The sequence below is a fragment of the Vitis riparia genome, chromosome 13, assembly GCF_004353265.1.
Source record: "Vitis riparia cultivar Riparia Gloire de Montpellier isolate 1030 chromosome 13, EGFV_Vit.rip_1.0, whole genome shotgun sequence".
Classification (NCBI taxonomy): domain Eukaryota; kingdom Viridiplantae; phylum Streptophyta; class Magnoliopsida; order Vitales; family Vitaceae; genus Vitis; species Vitis riparia.
In genome coordinates, this window is record NC_048443.1 from 1,783,108 (window position 1) to 1,808,072 (window position 24,965).

General features: G+C 31.7%; 3 protein-coding genes and 1 long non-coding RNA gene across 6 annotated transcripts; 3 read left to right on the forward strand and 1 right to left on the reverse strand.

The window, feature by feature from the left end:
• The first annotated feature begins 862 nt into the window (after positions 1-862).
• Positions 863-2,911, forward strand: LOC117928194 (ADP,ATP carrier protein 1, mitochondrial-like). Its single transcript, XM_034848114.1, has 3 exons — positions 863-1,395; positions 1,491-1,862; positions 2,272-2,911. The coding sequence occupies exons 1-3, from the start codon at positions 907-909 to the stop codon at positions 2,566-2,568; spliced, it is 1,158 nt and encodes a 385-aa protein (XP_034704005.1). The 5' UTR covers positions 863-906; the 3' UTR covers positions 2,569-2,911.
• An 8,045-nt stretch (positions 2,912-10,956) lies between these two features.
• On the forward strand, positions 10,957-17,524 carry LOC117928197 (E3 ubiquitin-protein ligase BIG BROTHER-like). 3 transcript variants are annotated; one of them, XM_034848119.1, is made up of 11 exons: positions 10,957-11,119; positions 11,528-11,575; positions 12,095-12,136; positions 12,397-12,439; positions 12,982-13,162; positions 13,663-13,897; positions 14,263-14,297; positions 14,656-14,700; positions 15,491-15,618; positions 17,036-17,144; positions 17,230-17,524. In XM_034848119.1, exons 5-11 carry the CDS (start codon positions 13,022-13,024, stop codon positions 17,278-17,280), a joined length of 744 nt encoding a protein of 247 aa, XP_034704010.1. In that variant the 5' UTR covers positions 10,957-11,119; positions 11,528-11,575; positions 12,095-12,136; positions 12,397-12,439; positions 12,982-13,021; the 3' UTR covers positions 17,281-17,524. The 3 variants fall into 3 exon arrangements, with proteins under 3 accessions (XP_034704010.1, XP_034704009.1, XP_034704011.1); XM_034848118.1 differs by lacking the exon at positions 12,095-12,136; XM_034848120.1 differs by lacking the exons at positions 11,528-11,575; positions 12,095-12,136.
• Positions 17,525-19,027: 1,503 nt separating this feature from the next.
• LOC117928195 lies at positions 19,028-21,973 on the forward strand. The gene is made up of 6 exons (XM_034848116.1): positions 19,028-19,252; positions 19,366-19,421; positions 19,968-20,023; positions 20,116-20,598; positions 20,728-20,899; positions 21,597-21,973. The coding sequence occupies exons 1-6, from the start codon at positions 19,108-19,110 to the stop codon at positions 21,744-21,746; spliced, it is 1,062 nt and encodes a 353-aa protein (XP_034704007.1). The 5' UTR covers positions 19,028-19,107; the 3' UTR covers positions 21,747-21,973.
• A 30-nt stretch (positions 21,974-22,003) lies between these two features.
• On the reverse strand, positions 22,004-24,405 carry LOC117928198. The gene is made up of 2 exons (XR_004653570.1): positions 24,013-24,405; positions 22,004-22,327 (listed from the first exon to the last, which is right to left on the reverse strand). It is a non-coding gene; the product is annotated as an uncharacterized LOC117928198 (long non-coding RNA).
• Positions 24,406-24,965: the final 560 nt, after the last annotated feature.

Sequence of the window (24,965 nt, forward strand, 5' to 3'; positions counted from 1 at the left end):
ATGCGGTTCTTCTCTATGTCATTGACATGCCTTCTTTACTATGTTTATTCATTTAGATTCTTATTTTAAAATGTTTTCTTAATTTCATTTTATTATTTAATGTCCTTCCTAAACATGGGGTGTTAGTTCATATCAGCATGGGGCATCAAATCATTCATATGTTTTCTAGTTTCATACCTCATTTTACCTACTACTGCTCCAAGAACAGCAAAGGATTATCTGAGCTTGATGTTGTGTCACTGCTCTAGAGGAGCTTCATGTGAAGCTCTCATCCAAATTTAGAACCCTTTAAACATGTAGAAGATTTTGGGGTTCTACTAGCACCCATTTTATTTTTTATTCGGTTTTTGTATTAAATCATGTAAAGAAATTCCTGGGAATTATTTACATTTGGTTTGCTTGATTCACTAGTGGTGTGCTTGATGTTGTGTCACTGCTCTAGAGGAGCTTCATGTGAAGCTCTTATCCAAATTTAGAACCCTTTAAACATGTAGAAGATTTTGGGGTTTCTACTAGCACCCATTTTATATTTATTCGGTTTTTGTATTAAATCATGTAAAGAAATTCCTGGGAATTATTTACATTTGGTTTGCTTGATTCACTACTGGTGTGCTTGATGTTGTGTCACTGCTCTAGAGGAGCTTCATGTGAAGCTCTCATCCAAATTTAGAACCCTTTAAACATGTAGAAGATTTTGGGGTTCTACTAGCACCCATTTTATATTTTATTCTGTTTTTGTATTAAATCATGTAAAGAAATTCCTGGGAATTATTTACATTTGGTTTGTTTGATTCACTAGTGGTTGCTCTTATTTCAATAGTGAGTGCACATGTGTTTACCGACTAATTATGTATAATCTCACCTTTTTTATGTATAATCTTTTGCACCCTTGCAGGGGAAGACAAAATGATTGATCAGCCTCAGTACCCAACTATCATGCAGAAGGTGGCTGGCCATCTGCATCATTCCCAGAACATTCAGGCTTTTGATGGCAGATTCCAACAGCCTACCTTGTATCAGAGACACTCTGCATATGGGAATTACACCAATGCCGCATTGCAGTACCCCATGTGCGGAGCTACTTTTGATCCATTGATGGTTGGGTCAAATGTCTCCCCTGTTTTTGTCCCAGCCCCCAAAGAGAAAGGCCTTGCCGGTTTTGCCATTGATTTTCTTATGGGTGGAGTCTCTGCTGCTGTATCCAAAACAGCTGCTGCTCCAATTGAGCGTGTGAAGCTTTTGATCCAGAACCAGGATGAGATGATCAAGACTGGTAGGCTCTCTGAACCTTACAAGGGCATTGGTGAGTGTTTTAGCCGGACAATAAAGGATGAAGGGTTTATGTCACTGTGGAGAGGAAACACTGCTAATGTCATCCGTTACTTCCCCACTCAGGCTAGTTGTTATTTTCCATTTTTCCTGGATTCTCTGATTTGTGATTTTCCTTTCTCATGCCCTTTATGATTAATTGCTTTTTAATTTTGCACCAGGCCTTGAACTTTGCATTCAAGGATTACTTCAAGAGGCTTTTCAATTTCAAGAAAGACAGGGATGGTTACTGGAAATGGTTTGCTGGAAACTTGGCGTCAGGAGGTGCTGCTGGTGCTTCGTCCCTTCTATTTGTTTACTCGCTGGACTATGCCCGAACCCGTCTAGCAAATGATGCAAAGGCTGCAAAGAAGGGAGGAGAGAGACAATTCAATGGCTTGGTTGATGTCTACAGGAAGACCCTGAAGTCTGACGGTATTGCTGGGCTTTACCGTGGATTCAATATTTCATGTGTTGGGATCATTGTTTACCGTGGTCTCTACTTTGGAATGTATGATTCTCTGAAGCCAGTGGTCCTTACTGGAAGTTTGCAGGTTAGTATATTACACCTTGCGTAACTGTGCTGTTTGTTTCCTAGCAATGCTAGTAAAAGATATATTATTATTCGATATATGAAGGCACGCAACGCCTTATATGACAAATCTGTGGAAATCTCGCCTTTCTAAAAGTATTCATCTTCAGATTTGTTTCAATTGATACGAAGAACAGATTCCCTTAGTAATATTTAATTATACATCCAAAATAAGGTGATTTAAGGGTTTTTTTTTTTTTTTCAAATTCATTCCTTGTTATGAAAAAACAAGGAAAAAGCAGAAACCATTGCAGTTTATTCATGGGCCCTAGCCGTTGAAATGTTGTGAGCTTTTAGGTTAGAGAAATCTCAAAATTAGCTTTGACCTCCTTTATATTCATTTCCCCTCCTGTTTTTCTGTATATTTGCAGGATAGTTTCTTTGCTAGCTTTGCCCTCGGTTGGCTGATCACAAATGGTGCTGGCCTTGCATCCTACCCAATTGACACGGTTCGTAGAAGAATGATGATGACCTCCGGTGAAGCTGTCAAATACAAGAGCTCCTTTGACGCCTTTGCACAAATCCTGAAGAATGAGGGTGCCAAGTCTCTCTTCAAGGGTGCTGGTGCTAACATTCTCCGTGCAGTTGCTGGCGCTGGTGTGCTTGCTGGTTATGACAAGTTGCAGGTGATCGTGTTCGGAAAGAAGTATGGATCTGGTGGCGCTTAATTATCAGTTTTCTCCCCTCATTTCCCCTTTAGCTCTAGGTATGGTGATGAAAAATCTTTGAGTTCTATCAGAGAAGTTATCCCGGCGAAATTTTTCCCTTGGAATAATTCAGTTTTTGCAGGGAGTTACTCCCCGAACTCGTTTTGCTTTTTCAGATGATTTTTTTGATCCCATAAAAAAACTGATTCATTAGAGTGGTTCAAACGCCAATACCACTCCCTGGAATTTCAGTCATATGACTTGAGGATTTTATTCCATGTTCTTTCTATACTCTTAGCATTGCAATGAGATAATTTATGCTGGAATTTGATCCCTTTCCACATCTCTAGTGGTGGAATAATAAGGAATTTGCCTTTGATGATTTTCCAATTTTAAGTCTTATCTTGTTATGCTGTTTCCAGGTTTGGTTGGTTGTTTCCTTTGCCTTTTGTTAATAAGGTTTTATTCCTCATTTTTTATAGGGATTAAGGAAGGCATGTTAAAGGTTATCCAAACATTTCCCAATCATTGTTTCCTTCATTCAACATTTTCTTCTTAATTTGGTAAATTTTGGATGAGCTAACGACTTTCAATTCCTTGATTGGATTGAGATCAGTGGCACCAAAATTATCTTGAATATATTAGCAATTTGAGAGTTGAGGATCTTGGGCCTAGGGCACAGGGCAATCTTCTCTTTCCTTCCTTTCTATAAGGGGTGTCTGACCCTCCCAAAAACTCTTTTAAGGTATAGGCCCCTTTGAGAAGTGTAGCTATCGAAAGCCTACAAGTTAATGAATTAGATAGAACCTTTACCCATAAAGCCCTTATCAAGGAATTGGATAATGGCCTTATCGAACATTTATACTCAAGCTCCAAAGGGCATTCCCTTCACCAAAAATCATATTCCATTTGAACTCCATAACCATTCCTGTGGTTTCCAAAAACACTAAAAAGAGATAAAAAATTGGAAGGAAAATAATTTTCTCATATTTAATTTTATTATAAAAATATAAAAGAAAATCATATATAATTAAAATTATTAATAAATTTATATATTTTTAAATTATTTAATTTTTATATAAAGAAGTTAAATAAATAAATAAAAAGTTTCAAATAATATATAGAAATAATTTATTAATTTTAAATCTATTTTTTATTTTTCTTCACTTTCTACCTTTTCTTTCTCGTATTTTCCTTCAAACTTTAATGATATGAACCATTAAGGCTAATAATTGGTCTGTTCTTTCTAATGGAATTCTTATTTATACAATCTTTACTTTTATAAAGCAAGATTAGCCAACTCCCTTAATTCACTTTAATGAACTTGACTCCACAACAAATCTCTCTCTATATACATAGAAACATTACTTTAGAATAGCTGCTTAACTTCACACACCAAATGACTTGTACATGAGTTGTGTTCTATACTTCTTTTGTAATTTCTTTGACCACTTTCTTGAAGTTCCAAAATCCCTCTCTCCCACTCCCTCTCTTTGCATCTCTTTACATAGACGACACATGTCCAAAGAAAAAAAAAAACCCCAAAAAAAAAAAGGAAAAGAGAAGATGAGTTGGTGGCTAAGAAGGATCAATTCCTTGCTTGTTAACATGGGCTTCTTCTCTTCTCTTCTCTTGTGTATGGTCCCCATGGATCTCTCAAAATAAGACTCTTTATGGTCCCATGGGCCTCCTCTCATGATTAAACTATCTATTTTCCACTGTCTCTCCATGTTGTATTTAAGCTTCTTTTTTTCTTAAGTGGGGTGTGTCCCAAGCCAAGAGTCTCTCTTTATGCATTCAATGTCTAAATATATACATGGGTTATTTGATTAAAAGGCTAATCCAAAATCTAATTTTGAAATTTTAACTCAAATGCTCTAAAATGTATTCATATACTATTAACGTAATATTAGTATGTGTATTTAAAAAGTATATAAAAAATATTAGAATTAACTTTAAACTTATCATAGGATTTAAATTTAAAAAAAATAGATGTAAAAAAAATAATGACAATATTTTACCGTATATTGAAATTCTTTTAGGTGGATGTGTTAATAAAATTAATGTTTTAAAATGTTTGTGAAAATGTGGTAGAAGATATGTAAAATGCTTGGTTTTAATCACGCAAGGCACAAAAGTTTCCTTATAAATAAGGTGCAAAGAGCATGCTTGAGTCAAGTGAAATGCCACCGAGGATGTATATTAATTTTATAAAAAATGATTTAAAATCTAATCCAATCAATAAAAAAATTTAAGATTTCAAATATTTAAAATAAATATTTAATAAAAATGTAATGGAATTATATAAATTATACTATATAATTATAAATTTTAAGAATAAAAACTTTTAAAAATGAAGAATACAATCGACAACATGTATTAACAAACAAACGTTATAACTAGAGAATGATTGTTAGGGATGACAATGAGGCAGTTTTGACTTATCTTATCCCAATCTTGTTTTGTTTATTCAAAATATTTCAAATCATCGTCCCATTAAAAAAATTAAACGAGGCAAGGCGGGTATAAGAATTTTTCATACCCATCCGTCCTGCCCCATTTATTTAAAAAATATATATATATATATATATTAAATTATTTTAATTACATTAAAATACATATATTTTTATAAATAATTAAAATATTATAATTTTTTATAACTTATTTTAAAAGTATTTTATAATTATTATTATTATTATATATTAAAAATAGAAAAATAAAAATTAATTTAATTTTTTTAATTAAATTTTATTTATAATGGAGACGGGAAAGGACAATACCTAAACTTGTCCTAAACTCATCCCAAGTTTTAAAAAAAATACCCAAAATTCGTTTATTTAGTCCCACTACAAACAAGACAGTTACCTAAAAAAACTCATCCCGTTGTCATTCATAATGATTGTTTATATGTCCGTAAATCTTCAACCCAATGGGTGACTCATCAATGCCCCTTTTTAAGTGCTATGATTCTTAACGACTCTCAATTGACACCAACCCTAACTTTTAAGAGGGGGTTGGCTTTGGTGATCCATCTTCAACCGTTCTCTAATTAGATGTAAATAAACATCTCTCAATGCCTCCCAAAAAGCTTTTAATTTCTTTACTCTCTCAATGCAAAAGTCAAGCCACCATTCATTGCCTTTCACATCCCACCAAACCAAATTTTATTCATTTCTCCAACAAATCAACAACCATACAAAATCTTAAGCTTTAACATTAAATTTTAATTTAATTTATCATTTTGGATAATTTTTTTTATTTTAATTATAATTTGAAAGTAAAATTAAAATTATGACTTCATGGGTGATAACTTTTTGTACTAAAAATTCCTTTTATTATAAGCTTCATTTAAGCTCATTTTAATGTGGAATCTCTTTTATTAAAACTTCTTTAAAATATTTGAAGGCTTATTGGGTTTAAAAAGAAGTTTTTGCATTTGAGAAATTCAATCCAAATGATTTTTTCATTTATTTTTATTTTTTAATTTAAATATGAATGTTTGGTTCGTGAAAAATATAAGGTAAAATGTGAGAAAAAAATAGAAAAAAAAAAGTACAATGAAAGAGAAAATTTTAAAAAATAAAAAACATATTTAAAATTAATTAATTATTTTATATGTTATTTCAAAGTGATTTAACTTAATTGTCTGAAACCAATATGAGAAAATCATTTTTTTTAAATATTTTTTATACATTACTTTCTGAGAACCAGACATAAAGAGATCAATTTCTACTTTCTTTTTTTTTTATTTCTTTTATTTGCAATAATAATAAAAAAAAAGGAAAAAAAATATTTACATTTATGAGATCTATCATTAATTTAAACACTTTTAAAAGGTACATTACCACTTCCCCAAACAGGGCTTTAAGAAGTAGCACAATTAGAATACAAAAGAGATGGGGAGTTAATGCTGCCCACAAACATCCGCAATCTCTTTTAATTACACGACTCTTCGGTCCTTTTCTCCATCCACTATGTCTGCCTTGTATCTTGCCCATCAAAACGCTGCGTTTTGATCTTTGATTTATTTATATGATTTTATTTTCTAAATTATTATTTAATTAATTGTCCTTTTTTGTTTTTTTTTTTCTCATTTGGTACTAGTTGACTTAACGCCTTTCATGGGTTCACTTTTTTAAGTCATACTAAAAAAATAATAGCTTTATATATGTGTTTAAAGTCAAACTTATTAGATAATTAGGAAAAGTTAAAAAGAAAATGAAAGATAAATAAGATTAAGGTTTAGGATGGTGGGAAAAATGTGTGAACAAGTTGAAGAAAGGGGTATTTTAGTCAATCATATATAAATTTTATTTTTATAAAAATAAATGGATTGTTGGTATGCAACAATGTCGTTCTTAAGTCCGATGATGGGTCATCAAAATGATAGCTGTTAGAAGAAGTTCATAAAGTATGATATTGAATGTCATAAAAGGTTTGATTTACCCCTTACACCAATTGGTTTTCAAATGATATCGTTAAAGTTTGATCTAATAAGTAGTATCATAATCAAGAGTCTTGGATTCGAGTCACGGGATTGTTATGTTGACTTGAGGATACCCTAAAATTTTCATTAATTCAAAATTAATAGAAATTAGTTGAAAATCAAAATGACCATTTTAACCCCCAAAAAGGAAAAATAATGTAGCCATCTTTCTATAATACTGTTCACAATGGTATTCAATCAAAATAAAAACTCATGAGACTATCCAGTGTTGATGGTCCGGAGGATTAGACAGAGCCAAACAGACCTTTACCTTTCCACCCGTGACCCATGACCAATTCAATAACTACCCATAAATTAGGGGTCATCCACTTCTGCCTTCGTGTCGCCCCCTCATTGGCTGTAGTGAACTTTTTCTCAAACCGTGCTGTCAGTTGATCACTCAACGTTGTTGCTTGCCAGAGTGAAGAGTAGTTGAAAACCTCAACGGTTATCGTGATTTATATTAATTAACATTATCTTCTTTTTTATTATTTTTTTTATTTTTGTGAAATTCAAGGCTTGGGGACCAAATATTTTTTTGATTTTGGTGAGGATTGTACAGATGTACGGCGGAGATCTCTGGGAATGCGGCTGCCCCCACAGAACTCCACCGGCTGTGGAAATGGCTTTGATTCTCGTTTATCACCACCAAGTACGTGGATATTTTTATTTTATTCGATTTGATTTTCCTTAGTTGTACGTTTTTAAGAGAAAATTCGAGATACATAAAATATATATAAAATTAATAAATCATTTTTATATATTTATTTAAGCTTAATTAACTTATTTTAATTTTTTTATAATATTAAGCAATTTTAAAATACATGTATTTTTAATTAATTTTAATTATATTTATTTTTTATATTTAATAACAAAAACATATATAAAAAAAAAATTTATAAAACATTTTTTTAAAAATTTTGAGAGTTAAACATAACCTCACAGTTCTTTAAAAGAATTATGAAAATCATTCCTACTCCAAGCTTTTACAAAAATAAATTTTAAGGATGAAAATGTTTTTTGAAATGAAATTTCAAATATTTTTATATTTTTTTTTTTTGGTATGAGTAATAATTGAAAATATAAAAAATACATTCTAACAATGAGTGTTTGATAAATTAACTTAGCATCTTAAAATGACACAATAACTTAATTTAAGTTTTTAAGTAAATTAAATATTTTCAATAAAATAATTTGATTGTATGACTTAAAATAAAAAATAATTTTAAATAATGATTAAAATAATAAATTTATTTTTAAATCAATATCTTCATTTTACATTTTTATTTTCATTTATCTTAGTTACCACCACAATCTCTTTTGCTACTCTAAGGCCTTCATTATTAGTTGACCTTATTTTCCTTAGTTATAATTTACGAGGATAAATATGTTAATTTTATAATTTAAAATTAATTTTATCAAAATAAATTTTAAATTAATAATTTAAGTATAATTTAATTTAATTTTAAGTTATTAAATAATAAGTATTAAGTTTTACCAAATACCTCTATGCATTTTCATTAAAAATCAAGTCAATAAACCATTTTTTTTATACTCGAGTTTTTAAATAAAATTTTGTTCCCAAAAATTAGGTAAAATTGAATTATGAGCAAGAATAAAATATCTAGATATATTAGCGATATATGGCCGATATATCAGCGATATATGAGAAGATGTATCCATTATACTGATGGAAATGTATCGGGGATATATCGGTAATCACAAATATATTGATGATACAAGCAAAATATGAGTTTTAAATAAGAAAAAATCACTAAAATTTCAAAGATATATTGGTAAAAAATTAAATTATTATAAATAAGTTAATTTTAATTATCTTATTATTTATTTTTTGTACTAATTAAATATAAAACAAATATAAAATCATAAATAAAATTATCAATATTTTTAAATAAAAATCATAAATATATTCAAATCACATGATTAGTACATTTGCAATAATTGAGTTTTAAATTAATTATTTTATTTTATTTTGATATTCAAGTGTAATAATAGCATATTGAGAATAAATTAACTCGGTACATTTTTAAATTAGTATAACATTGAATTTAAATTAGTACATTTTTACAATTAATTGATATATTTTCAATAAATGTAAGTAAATTAACTTAACATAATAATATATTTGAATAACATAATTAGTATATTTATAATAATTTAACTTCATAATAAGTGTACATTTGCAAAATTCATATTTCTTATCAATCGATGATATATAATTAAATTTAATATCACAAATCATATTATATATATATATATATCAATTTATTCAATAAAACAATTTTAAAATGTCTATCATACTTTTAATTTCATTTTTAAGAGGTTTTTTTTCTTATATTTCCATAAGTTTTGATCAATTTTTTATCTATAATATACACGTAAAATCCAAATATATCAATATTTGTGATTTTTAATATATCCGTAAAATCTAAATGTCGATTTATATGCTATATTTTCATAATTGAGTATGTGTAAAAGTGGTATGACATTTTTTTGCAAATTATTTTTCGTTTATTTAAAAACATTTGTACTTGATTGTCACCCATTATAACCACAAACATAGCAACGTACTAGCAAATAGCAATACAAGTAGGTACGAAAAAAGTTGCCAGTGTACACAGAATGTCACCTATTATCAATAATGTGACAAAAAAAGGAAAAAGTGAATATGGTGTAAAACTTTGCTTTAATATATATAGATTTTTGTTATTTATTTATCTTTCTTAGGGTCACTCAATAAGTAAAATTGCCAATAAGAGAGTTAGACAGATATTTTAGGAAGCATTTTTAGTTTAAAAAGTGTTTTTTTTTTTAATATAAGGTGTTTGATAAAATTTTAAAAATATTTTTTAAATGAATTTTAAATCTTCCACCTAAAATATTAATTTTGAAGTATTTTTTTTAATTAAAATGCGTGTTTTTTATTTTGCTCCTTTTCATTAAAAATACGTATTTGAAAATTTTGTTTTATAAATAATTTTTTAAAAAAGACTAATTGATAATATTTTTTTTTAAAGTTACAAAAGAATATGAGGATAAGACTTAAATATAGTTGTTTTCAAAAACAAAATTCTATTTGTAAATTCAATTATGGAAATAGTTTTTTAATTATACAAATTTTAAAAGTATTTTCCATAATTTCTAGAGTTCTTATTACACCTCTGTTGATAGTGTTTTTGGAAAGGTTTTTAATTTTTTTAATATTTTAATTTTTTATTTATTTAAATGTTAGAAATGTTACAAACATTATATAAAATCATTGTGAATCACACTTTTCAAATGAGTGTTTGTAGTATTTTTAAAATTTAAAATTTTTTATCATTCAATTATTAAAAAAACATATATTTTTTAAAAATTAGTCCCAAACACACTTTTAATTATTTACTAATTAAAAAAACCATAAAACAACTCAAATTTATTTCAAAAACACTTAATTTTCAAAGCAAGTAATCAAAAACTACTTTTATTTAGAAATTTCTTAAATGTATTTTTAAATTTTAAAAATTATTTTCAAGAATTAGTTTTTAGAAAAATAATATAAAAAATATTAAATTCTCAGATAAATTTTATTACTCAAAACAATTTATAATATTTTTAAAAGGGTTCTCAAAAACTGATTTTAAAAATCAGTTTTTGGAACGTTGCGGAAATTTTGTTTTCATTTTTTGGGATTTTGCATGAAATGGTCGTGCAGATGTGGCCATATCTCAGCAACAAAACACAAATATTTAAAAATTTTCATCTCTTTTTCTTCTTCCCACTTCTCCTTTTTTCTCGAGAACCAAACATGCATTATTTGTCTTTTTCTCAGCCTCAATATCTCGCGATCTTTTAACACCAATTTATCGTCTGCTCAGCGGTGGCGTGTGTCCAAAACCCAGCATAAAAGCGCCACAAAGGAAGAGAAGAGAGGAAAGAGACAATGGAGTAGAGAGAGAAAGTCTAGAGAGAGAAAATCCCCCATTCCCTTTCACTTTCTATACAGAGATAGGGAGAGAGGGAGTGAGTGTGAGCTTCCTTTGTCTGTTTCTCAAGCTTCAAGCTCTGCAATCCCATCTCTACAATGTCTGTTGAATTTTGATGTATTTTTCGTGCATTTTTTTTAGATAATTTCAGTTTTTATGTTAAAGGAAGAGAGAAAAAACTTTTGCAAAATTGGTGAATTTGATCTGTAATCTGACAGTTTTTTTTCTTCTTCTGGTTCTCAGTTTCTTCTTTCTTTTTAATTTTTTTATCTTAGTTTTTTTCTGGAAATTTTCTTGGAATGCGAAGAAGTTTTTGTTGAATGTAATATGTTTGGTTTCCCAGAAAACTCATTAAAAGAAGAGAGAAAAGATTTTTAAGTCTGAGTTTTTGTAGTGACAAAAACTGAGAAGATAGTTCTTATGTAATTTCAGAAAAAAATTAAATCAAGTTGCGCGAAGTTGGTGAATTTGATCTGTAATCTAACAGTTTTTTTTACCTTATTCTTAGCTTCATCTGAAGTTTGTTCGGAATGCAAAGAGATTTATTTTAAATGAGGTATTGTTGCATTTTACCTCCGTTTGGTTGTCGAGAAAGTCGGGAAACAAAGGGACAAAGGGAAATAGATTTTTTGAGTCAGAGGTTTTGTGGTTAAAAAGACAGAGAAGTTTGTTGTTCTGTAATGTCTGTTGTTACGAGAAAAAGAAAAAAGAAAGATGTGCAGAATTGGTGAACTTGATCTAAATCCGACGGTTTTTTTTTCTTTTTCTTTTCCTGATTCCCAGCTTCTCTATTTTTCTCTGCTCGCGAAGAAAATTTTGTTAAATATTATTGCATTTTACCTTCGTATGGTTTCCGAGAGAATCTCAGGAAAAGAACAGACAAATTTTTTGATTCTGATGTATTGTGGTGTTCATTTTTTCCTTCCTTAAAGACAATGTGAAGCTTGTTTTTCCCCTGTCTTTCTATACCTGAATGTTGATGTACATCTGTCGTCGTTTCAGTTCTTATGAAAAAAAAAATCATCTGTAATCTAACAGTTTTCTTCTTCTGATGCTCTGATTTTTTTTTTTCCAGGAAAAGTTTGTTCAAAATACGAAGAAATTTTTGTTAGATAAAGTATTGTTGCATTTTAGCTCCATCTGGTTTCAAAGAAGCGATTATGATTATTATTATTATTATTATTATTATTATTTTGAGCATCAGGTTTTGTATTGTCTTGTTTCTCTTAAGCGATATGTAAAACTAGCTCTCTCAACTTAGAGAATGTTGATATGGTTTATGGTTTTGAATGTAATTTCAGTTATTGATGCAAGAAAGGTCATGTAATTGGTGAATTTCGATTTGCAATCTAACTGCTTTTCTTCTTCTCATTTCAGTTTCCTTTTTCTGTCGGGAAGTTTGCTTGGAATGTGAAGAGAGGTATTGTATTGCTTCATTGCTTTCCTGAAAACTTCCCCTCCATTCTTTCCGAGAAAAGTCAAAAAGAGAGAGAGAGAGAGAGAGAGAGAGAGAGAGAGAAAATTGAATCTCAAGCTTTGTGTTGTGTTTTTCCTAAATAGAAATGAAAAAAAAGGTTGTTTCAAGTGAGGCAGGTTGATTTAGGCACAGTTGAGCAGAGGTTTTATTATTCTTTTCTTAGATAAAGAAAAAAAAATTCAAATTTTTCAATAATTTTTTTCTTTTTCTCCCTTAAGGGAGCATTATTGGTTGGATTCATATTGATCAAATTATTTGTATATTTCATGGGTTTTTTTTTGTCTGGAATCTAATAATGCTTTTTTGAGAGTAATTGATATTTAATGATTCCTTGTTACAAATTTTTTCCTTCGCATAGGATAATGTTCAAGTGCAGTGTTACTGATCAAATTTGAATCGAATTTTTTGTTACCTATATTTATTTTTATGTTATAATTTTTTGCTAGGAATTTAATAATGTTGTTTAATGTATGTCTCGTTTGCAGCTTGTCTTTTGTGCAATTGAGTTGGAATAATTGTTGAAAAATGAACGGGAATAGACAAATGGAGGTGCATTACATAAACACTGGCTTTCCTTACACAATCACTGAAAGCTTTATGGACTTCTTTGAAGGTCTTGGCCATGTTCCGATAAATTATGCTCAGGCTGAAGCAATGCATAATCAGGTACTTTTAATTTCCAATTACGAATACTTTTAGAGAAAAATAGGAAAAAAAAATGAAGGAGAAAAAAAATAAAATTTGTACATTATAAATATTGAAAATGTCCTTATAGGCAGTTCATAGTTTTGGCTTGCCATTAGTTGCAAGGTTGGCAGATGCATAATGCTCATGAATGATGCGATGGGGATGGTTAAATTTATGCATTTGTATTACACTGTTGTCTACGCAAGAATTGCTCAGTCCTTTGTTTGGTTGCAGAGAAATTGTTGGAACAGAAAAGAAAACTTGGAACCTTACAACAGCCTTTTCAAACCCCCAGTCATTCATAAGACCCCAAGTTCTATTTCCTTTTTATTTTAACAATTTCTCAGTCTTCAAGCAATTGGAAGTTCAAGAGTTTTAATATTCCTCACAGTTGCATGCTTAGCATTCCTCACAAGTGTATTGAATCTAAACCATCTGCCTTGTGCTGATTCTTTTTTTTTTTTTCTTCTCTGATGCAGTCTATCCAGGAAAACTTTTACTGGACAATGAATATGAATTCCTACAAATTCGGATTTTCTGGTCCCGGGAGTACTTATTATGGTCCTTATGATGTAAATGAACATGTACCAGGAATAGAGGTCAGCAGGAGACCTTGGGAATACCCTTCATCCATGATTGTTGAAGAACCTACAACCATAGAGACACAGCCTACAGGAAATGAAGTCATGAATGTGCATGCTATTCCTGAAGAATGTTAGTTCGGAATTTTTCTGTTTCTGTGTTTGCATTTAATGACCCTTTAATTATTATTGATGATATATTAATTTGAACTTGATCACATAAATATAATGACCTCTTCCCTAATCTTTTGAGCCATGGCTAATTAAAAGAGGTAGTCAATTTAGTTGTCCTTGGGATGCCAGCAATGTTTGGTTTTGGCCTTAAAACAAGAAAACTCTTGTTGCAAAGGATTCACAAAAGTTTTGCTGTCCTTGGTTCTTTTGTTAGTTCCATGCTGTCATTAATTAACTCGAACAATTTTTATGAAGTTAAATTTATTCTGACATTGTAAAGCCTAATCATTTATCTAACTTACAAAATTTTCTTCATTTTTGCAGGCAGTCCAAATCATTACAGTGCCACCAGTTCTCAGGTATAAAACTTGCTTGCTAATTGTTATTGTGCAACATTCACACCATTTGTAAATCCAGTACATTGTCACCATTTAAATAAAGTAATTGAAAGAGAAATTATGCATATTTGCTTGTAGATTGATTCTTAGCTAAATGGACTGAATGTTGTATGATTTGAGATGCATAAGTTTGTATAATCTTGTAGACACATCTATATCTGGCAAGCCCTTTTGATCCATAAATGTCAACCGATTGTTTTTTGTCAACTCACTCTTCTTTCCTTCAACAATAAATTGAGGTTATAGATTTAGAGATAAGATTTGAACTGGTTATACAAAGCATTTATTAAATCTTTTCATTTTCTGTGCATTGTTGCAGGCTATTTGGCAAGACAATGTTGATCCTGATAACATGACCTATGAGGTTTGTTGGTGGATGCTTTTTTTTTTTTTTCTCTTTGGATGCTAGCAGATATGCATTTGGTTGTGAGTTGAACATTTTTGGGGTATGATGAGTGCACACTAGTGACTGATGCCTTGTTTGTGGGATTTGGTGGTATGGAATAAAAATTGAGTGGAAGAAATACTTCATGTATACAAATTTGAACAGACCTACAAATTGTTAGGGCAACATATCATGCATTCATGGAATTGAAGACCTTGAAAATTATGAAATCAAGAAAGACCTGAAGAGGGATTGTGAATCTATATGCAATTACTTTACTAAGGGAGTGTGGTAGTGTGAGATTGAAATCTCTCATTTGAGTTTGTGGAGATTAAAATCTGATGAGAGCAGATCATGATCAGTTCTTGAAAATGATGATTCAGAGTGATGGTATTTTGCCTTGTCAGGGTTGAGTTGATGATTCTGTGTATCAATGGCTCTGTGCTGAAGGGGACAGAAGCCAATGGGATAACTCTGGTGGCAATGGTTTTATGAAGCAATTGCACACTCTCAAAGTTTGTCCAAAAAAAAATAACGGTTTTGGGAATCAGTGTGACCTCCAAAAAATGTCTAGAGAGTAAGTAGTTCATTTCCAATATGCCTATCAAAGAAAAAAAAAAAAAGTTGCCTGTGTCTGGTTTTGGAATATTGTTGTCTTTTTATGGTCAATGAGTCTTGACATGCCAATTTTGAAATAATAATAAGAAACAGTGACAGTTGAAGCTTGAACATGTTGATGTGATCAGTGATACATCCTTTTGTTTGGCAGGAATTGCTTGATTTGGGTGAGGCAGTGGGAACTCAAAGTCGAGGTCTTTCCCAGGAGCATATTAACTTGCTTCCAACCTGTAGGTACAAGTCCGGCCGCTTATTCTCAAGAAAAAGATCTGCGGAGAGGTAACATTTTTTCTGAGCTTCAGAATACTAGATTTTTGGTCAGAAACATTTTCAATGCCAGCTGATTTGTCAGATGCTTGATTTGAACATGTTGACCTTCAGAATACTAGATTCATTCCCAAGAAAAAATAAGTAGTTTTTTGTTTTCTTCCTCTACGCATAGATTGTAGGCACAATTAGACCTAACTTGCTAGAAAAGAGAAACTAACCCTAAAAACTTTTGCTGCATGGTTTTTCCTTTTCGTTTTTTTCGAATGACATTTGTGAGTTTGAATTGGATAAAATGATGGGAAAATAATATAAATCTGAATATAGGCATCTGAATGTGATGGGTTCATGCCCTTCTTCTTGTGTGACCGACCTGGTTGACAGTACCCCATCTCATGTTGATGTGCAATTTTTATTAAGCAAATTGATGGTCATAATGATAGAAATGCTGCACACATATCTTGCTTATTATGGTTCATGCATCATGCATGAATTCATTCCTCAATATAAAATCACTAGCTACTTCCGATTTTGGTAACAGTGAAGATCTAAAACTGGCTCTTATCTCATAGTTCAGATTTGTGAGAAGCAAAGCAAGTTAAAATTTTCAGCAACAGAGCATGTTATGACAAATGCAAACATTGATAAACATCTAAGAATTGACTAGCGGTATTGTTTAAAAGAGAAGCATAAGGGAAATAATATTTTGAGGAAAGAACAATACCATTCAAAAGCTACGAATTTTACCCATAATGTCCTTAAATACAATAAAATTTGTACTAGAAAATGAATGCAAATGTATCTTTGGATTGTATTGATTATAAGGGTAATTTATCATTGCATCCCTAATGAATTCTAATGGCCTATGTGGAACCCTTGTCCTTTGCACCCGTGCTTTTGTTTCCTTTTTTCTTTGTTGCTTGTTCTTTTGTCTTTAAAATGACTATTCAAATCATGTCACGTTGCCTGGATAATTCACTTCTTCCTATCAACGATCTTTTGCAAAAGTACTTTATTATCGACCCTTGCAAGAATTGCAAGTAAAAGAAAAATGTGTTGCAGAGGACTAGGGTCCTATTTTCAGGAATCTTAAGTTAAAAAACCTAGTGATAGGAACTACTTCCCTCACAACTCACATTAGGCTTTTAGCTTCTCCGAGAAAGGTGATAAAAAGCTCGGGGTATCTCCTCTTTCCAAGAAGCACCTCCAACATGAGCTTCAAATTAACCACAGGTTTATTGCTTGTGAACTCCTATAGAATTTTTCCAAGAATGGCTTCAACCCTTGCTCATAACTTTGAACTTCTTGCATAACTTACCTCTCTTAGGAGGTTCATTTCAACTTCATGATTTCTTAGTGCTTGCTGGAGGTTCTACTGTTCTTGTTTATTAGATGCAAGGCTTATACTTATGGCTTCTTTGCAAACCAGATGTGTGATTTGCCAGATGGGGTATAAAAGAGGGGACCGTCAAATAAAATTACCCTGCAAGCATGTCTATCACACAGACTGTGGCACGAAATGGCTTACCATCAACAAGGTCATCCAAACACCTCCTCCACAGCTAAATCTTTTCTGATACTTGTATTAAATTCCTTGATGCTGATCCCACTCTGTTTAATCAGGTATGCCCAGTTTGCAACATCGAGGTATTTGGTGAGGAATCAAGGCACTAATAACCGGAAACAGTCTTCCATTTTCTTTGCTCGGTGAAATTTTCTTATTTGTTTTCCCTTTTTTCGGGTTTTCCCTCTCGGATGCTTAGAGATGGTTAAGGACACACTACAGTGATGACTCTTTTCTTTCTTCACACTAGTTTTTGTTAAATAGAAGAAGAAGAGAACAAACTCAGCTATTATAGCAGAAGGTTGGATTTTTCATGTAATCTTTAAATCTTTCACATTCAAGTCTCATTGTCTCTGTGTGGCTCTATTTATATTTATTTATTTATTTATTTTTATTTTTATTATTATTATTATTATTTTGGGGTCTCAAATGGATAAATGAAAAATGTGATGAAACAGATCTAAGTGGAGGGGGGCAAACACTCCTTCTGCAAAGAGCTGGTCCATTGAATGGTAAATTTTTTTTATTCAATTGCAAAAATGATTGCTGAAATGTTCAGTTGAATTACTTCTTGCATGTCATAATTTTAAAAGGAAAATTCTAGGATATTATAAAGGACGAACTTATCATTTTTACATTTTACCACTTTATTTTTCTTTTTCTTGTACTTTCCACCAAGTTTTAGGATTCTTAGGGCATATTTGGTAATTGTTTTTTAAAATAGTTTTTGAAAACTATTCTATTTTGTAGGATGAAAGTCTATTTGAAAACTTAAAATGTTTTTGACATATTTTTAATGTTTTCAAATATGCTTTGAAAATAATTTTTATGTCTAGTGTTTTGTTTTTTATCATTCTATATATTTGTATAATTATTTTTTAAAACAGTATTTAGAAAACAAGTGAAAACAATAAAAAATAATTAAAATATATTCTCTAAAAACATTATATTTTCTATTCATGAGAACAAAAAATAAAAAATAATTTTTTTGCTGTGAAATATGTTTTCCGGATTTTTTGTTTAAGATAATAGAAATTTGTTCCCAAAAATCATTCTCAAATAGACTCTAATTAAAATCATATTTGGTTCTTAAAAAATTTAAAGGAAAATATGAGAGAAATTAAATAAAGAAGATTTTTTTTAAAAAAAAAGTAAAAAAATAGATTTAAAGTTAATAAATCAATTTTATATATTATTTGAAATTTATTTTACTTATTTTAACTCTTTTATATAAATATTAAATAATTTAAAAATATTTTAGTTTATAATAATTTTAATTTTGATTGATTTTCTTTTACATTTTTTTATTATAAAATCAAACATGAAAAAAAAAATATTTTTTTAATATTCTATTTTTATTATTATTTTGAACCAAACATAGTATTATCTTCGTGCATAAATAAATTAAAATATTATGTTTGGATAAAGTAAAGATGATTAGGGTATATTTGGAAATATTATTAAAAATATTTTTAAAATTTTTTATTAGAAAAAATAAATTTCTAAATTATTATTATTATTATTATTATTATTATTTGTAATTCACGCAGAAATTCCATTTATTTTTAATAAAATAACTCTCATATTGCAACATAATATTGTTCCCTTAAAATGTGAGTAACTTTGGAAAAGGGAACACGAGATTCCTAAATTATGAATTAATTTTCGCTAGAGCGCCCACTTGGCCCAGGCCCAGGCCCCGGCCCCGGCCCAGTATCCGGCCATTAATGAAAGGAATCAACCGTAAAAAATAATAATAAAATAAAATAATTAAGCCTCTAACGGTCGAAAATTTTTATGAACAAACCCAGGGTCTCCAACGTTTCACACTCTCATCTCACCAACGTTCCAATTCTCCTCCCTCCCTCTCACTCTCGCCCTCTCTCTCTCTTCTCTGCAACCATTGTCTCTGTCGCTCTTCTTTCTCTCTCTGGAAGATGGAGCCAGCGAAGATTGATTGGAAAACCCTGGACTCCAGATTCGTGGAAGATGAGCTCTACGAGCACATCCACGCACCTCAGTGGGTTGATTTCAATGCTCCCCAAGAATTTGTTGATGATGAAGCTTGGTTCTGCAGACCTGGTAAGCTTCTTTGATGTTGGTTTTCAGACGTTGAAGTCAAAATTTAGTTGAATTTTGGTGGCTTTTGAGTTTTTCTTTTTTGGGTTTTGACTGGTTTTTTTTTTTTTTGGCAGATTGTAAGCATCCAAAGACGGTGGAGGATTTCCTCATATTAACGCCTAATTCGAAGGTTTTTTTTTTTTTTTTTTTTTTTGAATCCCGGGTTTCCGGTTTTTGTTCTGTTTGGTTGCTAAGAAAGTGTGGTTAAAGGATAGGGAATCATGTCTGTCTTTTTTGTTGTTGGCTCACTCAACTGACCCGGCTGCTGCTTGTGACACCATATGGGTTCAGAATTTCGTGTTCTGTGGCTTCTTATCTTTTCTTGTTTGCCGAGAAATTGCGGGAAAAGAAAAAAAAAATTACTGATTTATGCAGCTTGGGGCATACGGGTTCAGAATTTTGTCTTCCGTGGCTTCTTCTCTGTTCTTATTTAGTGAAGAAGTGTGAGAAATGGAAAGAAAATTAGAGCTTTTAAATCTGCGATTCTTTATCGTTTGGCAGCGATCCGGGAAAAAAATGGTTCTCACTTCAGTTGTTATAGTGAACTGAAAAACAAGGGCTTGAAATTTAATTTTCTTTCCTTTTTCTTTAGTCTTCTGAGCTTCCAAACAAAAGTTTGGTCAATTTTACGTATTTATCTCTGTTTTCTTAACTTTCCTTTTTTGGTATGGTGAAGGTTTTGAGCTTAGCTGATAAATCTGAAACCCTTCCACTGGGCGACTGGAATAGAAGGTAATGATAAAACTTAAGCTTCCAATCCTGCAAACCAAACTCAAATTTTCTTTTCTATCACCCAAAGTTTGAAAAAATTATTCTTGATTCAGAGATGCAAAACTGAAAAGAAGAGGCTTCGCCCATCAGTCTTCAATGCCGGAATTCACAGAAGACGGTGAAAACCAGAACCCCAATTTCTCAACTCCTCCCCATCACCAGCCCAAGTCCATGAAAACCAAATCAAGCTCAGAAAAGAAGAAACAGATCGAACCCGGAGCACAAAAAGACGAAACACCAAGGCTGAAGAGCACATTGTCAGCAAGGAACCTGTTTGCAGGGCGTGATATATTGAACCAGATATCCGAGTTCTGCCATGAACTGAAGAAGTTGGCAACCAGAGCTAGGGAGAAGGAGAATGAGGAGAAGGTGAATTTGAAGAAAAGCCCGGTGGGAACGAAGAAACCAGTTGTGAAGGAAGTGGCAAGTGAGGGTTTGAATGACAAGGAAAGGGAAAGGAAGCCATTGCTTGAGGTGGGAAAGCAGAAATCCCAAGCTATTGAGAAGAACAAGACCAAGCAGAAGCTGAGGAAGAAGTAGGGCCCTTTCTTTTTGTATATGCTAGTATCAGTTTTCCGCGTTTATTTGCAGCAATAGCAACAGAACTTGGATGATTAGTAACAACTAAATGAGTAAACGATTTTGGTGGTTGTTTTGCAAAACAGGAGAGAGGACGAGGCAGAGAACATTCCCATTTCTTTGGATTTGAAGAACGTTAAACCGAAAGAGGAGAGCTTGTTGCAGATCAGGACTTGTCCTCCTACTCCTCAATGCTTCTCTGCCGCCCGTGGACCCAACAAATCCACCCCTCCCAAGGCTGCCAGATCTAGGCGAATGGTATGAAAATCAATCCCATCCTTACAGTTTTTTCGGGTTATACAAAATCATCATGTCTTTTTTTCATTCTCGTTTGTGAAAGAAATGTTAATACATAGGGAGAATATAACTTCCAGCCCAACAAACAACAGACCTAAAGAAACATGACTCCAATCTTTCCTATTTTGAGAAGATCATGATTTATGAGACAAGAAAGTCTGTCAAATGATTCTCTATGCATCTTTTCCCTTTTCCATGTCCTTTTGAAAGTATATATAGAGATAAACCACCATCTTGATTTGATGCTTCCTCAAATATTTTTTTTTTCAATTGAAAGTCGAGCATCAATGCTATTTGTACATCCATCATGCTTTGTGATCAGTCTAGGGTTTCTGGTTTGAGGCTACTTCCTCAATAAGCTTTCTTTCAATCTGATTTAGATGCTTAGTTTTCTTACAAAGCTTTCCACCATCTAAGTTGTCTAAGTGCCAAATGGATTCCTTAATAAACACTCAAGTCTAAGTGCCAATATACAGTTGGTACATCTATTGCTTTATTTCAATATTCTCCCATAAGGAATCTTGGAAGTCCTACTTTTTTTTTTGGTCATTTCTTAGATGCATTTACTTCCTCGTACAATTTAAAGGTTAACCGGATAGGAATAGAACCGATCAAACTCTCATTCTACTGTTTTTTTTTGCGATCAAATGATGTGTAGGAGAGGGGATTACTTCAAGAAATAGAGCAGAACAACAACAAAGAAGGAGACAAAGGCAACAATGGAACAACTGTTTCTGTCATTGCAGAAAGAGAAGCTAAAACCTTGGATATGTTTTGGTTCTTAAAGCCCTGCACACTTTCTAGCTAAGATCAATAAGCCCCTGCTAGTACAGAATTCTAAGTCATACTTTCATCTTCTTCTTCGTTTTGATCTCTACAGTTTGATTTCGGTTTTATTCATTCAGTCCTTACATGTCTGTTCCCTCTTTTATTTTTTTCCTTTGGTTTGAATAGATAGAACAAAAAGTGTAATTAACAATTCATTGTTGTACTCGAAACCATCTTCGAGCAATAAAACGATTTCATTCTCATTAATCTTTTTTCTTGATAATGACTCTAAACTCGTTTACTAAATGAAGTAACTTCGTTTGAATTCGAAAAAAATCATCTAGGGCAAAGCAAAGCTTGACCCGGAATCAACCCAGTTTGCACTCTTACAGAGAATAGACAACAACAAACAGCCAAGCCCTTGTAACCCTACAAGGAAGGCCCCATTCAAAAGCTTGTATACTATGCATTTTCCCACCCATCCATCCTTCCCGGTCTCTCTCTGAAAACGAAGGCTGTTTGCCTTCCAAATTCTTACCTAATTCGGCTTCCTCCTCGTCCTAAATCTTGAAATATGCCGAGAAAACCCATAAATTAGGTGAGTAAAACTGACAAATCTACCTGCAAGAAAAGGGAGAGCCTGCCTTTCAGATATCTGTTCAATACATTTTATTAAACTTCCTCCAGTTTACTAATTCTGGGATTATACGAAGGAAAACCCGGGAATTTGGAAAATTAAACTAAGTATACCTGTTTTGGAAAGACTTACCCGATTTGTACTAGTTTCAAATGCATCTAATTCAACTTACTCTTGCTCCCAGCACAACTGACAAATCTACCCAACATTTAAATCTTCAACTATGCAAAGAAAAACCCGGAAATCTCTCTGGCCTTAATAGAAGAAAAAACAGTGAAAAAAGAGTATGCAAACCCCAAACTTTTAAATTTTGAATTATGCAAAGAAACCTGGAAAAAAGACAAAAAAACAACAGAAAGCAATGAGCCCCACAAACCCTAGGCATTTAAATCTTGAATTATGCAAAGAAAAACCCAGGAAAATGACACTCCAGCCTTAATCTAACCAAAAAAATGTATTAAAAATAATAATAATAACCAATGAACCTACAAACCCAAACATTTAAGTCTTGTATTATGCAAAGAAAACCCCAGAAAAATGGCACTTTTTGGCCTTGGTTTAACAAAAAAACAAGGAGCCTGCATAAGCTTTGATTATGTTAAGAAAAACCCAGAAAAATGATGCTCTCTGGCTTTAATCTAACCCAAAAGAAAAAAAAACCCACAAACCCTAAACGTTTAAATCTTATTTATGCAAACAAAGACCCAGAAAAAGGACACCCTTGTGGCCTTAATCTAAGAAAAAAACAGTCAACCCACAAACCCTAAACGTTTGAATCTTGAATTATGCAAAGCAAAAGCCTTATGATCTAAGAAAAAAACAGTCAAGCCACAAAACCCTAAACGTCGAAATCTTGAATTATGCAAAGCAAAACCCAGAAAAATGACACTCTCTGGCCTTAATCTAACAAAAAACAGTCAACCCATAAACCCCAGAACGTGTAAATCTTGAAGTACGAAAAGAAAAACCCAGAAAAATGACACCCTTGAGCTCTTCATCTAAGAGAAAACATGATCCCACAAACTCAACAAGTCTAGAATACATCTAATCCAACTTCCTCCTCCCCTCCCCCAGCAAAACTGAGAAATCTACCCAACATTTAAACCTTCAACTATATGCAAAGAAAAAACCTGAAAAAATCGACACTCTGATTTCTACAAACTCAATACATCTATAATTCAACTTCCTCTCTCTTCCCTGAACTCTGCCAAGAAAAAAAAATTGACACCCTCTCTGACCTTAATCTAGCCAAAATACAAAAAAAAAAAAAGAAACAAAGAAAAAAGGAGACGTGTGGCGCAAAATCATCACAAAACCTTCAACCCCATATCGCTCAAGCAAAAAACAAAAAAAAAAAAAACACCAAGCTCAATATATCTATAATTCAACTCTTCTTCTTCCCTGATAAACTATGCCAAGAAAAAACCAGGAAAAATGACTCTCTCTAACCTTAGTCTACCCATAAAAAATAAAAAAACCCAAAACCATCACAAAACCCTTCAATCCAACCCCATATCTATCTCAACACACCACCATCATATTCTTAATTTACATCAACAATATTTGATAATGTAGAACAGCAAAACAAACCCCAAAAAAGGGAACAAACAATTGGACCAGAGATTGGAAGGAAAAAACATGGGAAAAAAAAAAAAACAATCTAATCTACCTCATATTATTACAAAGCATGCAGTCCAGGATCCTGAAAAAGGCCTGCCGCACACGGGGATAGAGCCTGTCAGTATGCATACTGGTCTCCCTCACTATATCTTCCATGGTCTCTACAAAGAGGTTGAGGCTCCTCAGAGGTGGGATATACAGAGTCAGAGGCACCGACGAGAAGGCCACCGCAAAGAACAACTGCAACATCTCAGCTCCCCTGCTTTCTTCTCGAAAATCTCTCTCCAATTCTTGGTGGTTCCGGGAAAGAAAAAAGAGAAAAAAAAAACCCTTGGAATCCGAAGTGGGGTTTGGATTTGATAACAGAATTATCTGTTTGTATATGTGATCATATATATATATATATATATATGAGAGAGATAGAGAGGGGGAGAGAGAGGGTTAGAGGTGGAATGGTAGTTGATCCAACATGAATAATATGAATTTTGTATTCTTCTTCAGACTTCTGTGTACTGTTGTTGTTCTCACACTGTTTCTGGAGCCTTCTGGGCGCGTGGGCAGGAACGTACGGTTCTTCCATGGACAAACAAGAATTTTACTTTTCAAAAATTCGAGCGTTAAGTTTTTAATTTGGCGCGGTAAATTATAAAATACAAAAATCATATTTTTATTAGGTAGTGATTTTAGGAAAACTTTTTTTTTTTTTGGGCACTTAAAATATAAAAAATTTTTAAGTGTTAAGAAAATTAAAAACTAAGATAAAATTTTCGATTATTAAAAAAATTAGAAGCATTTCCCAAAATTATTATCAAACCAGTTTCTAATTCTTAAATTTTTTTTATCCCCCATATTTTTACTAAGAACTTAATAAAAAAAAATTCATATTATAATTATGTGAATTTTTATATGATATATTTGAGTGGGGTAAATTCTATTTAAAATAAAATTTTCAATAATTTTTTTCTTTTTTTTATCGTATTATTTTTGTATTTTTATTATTAT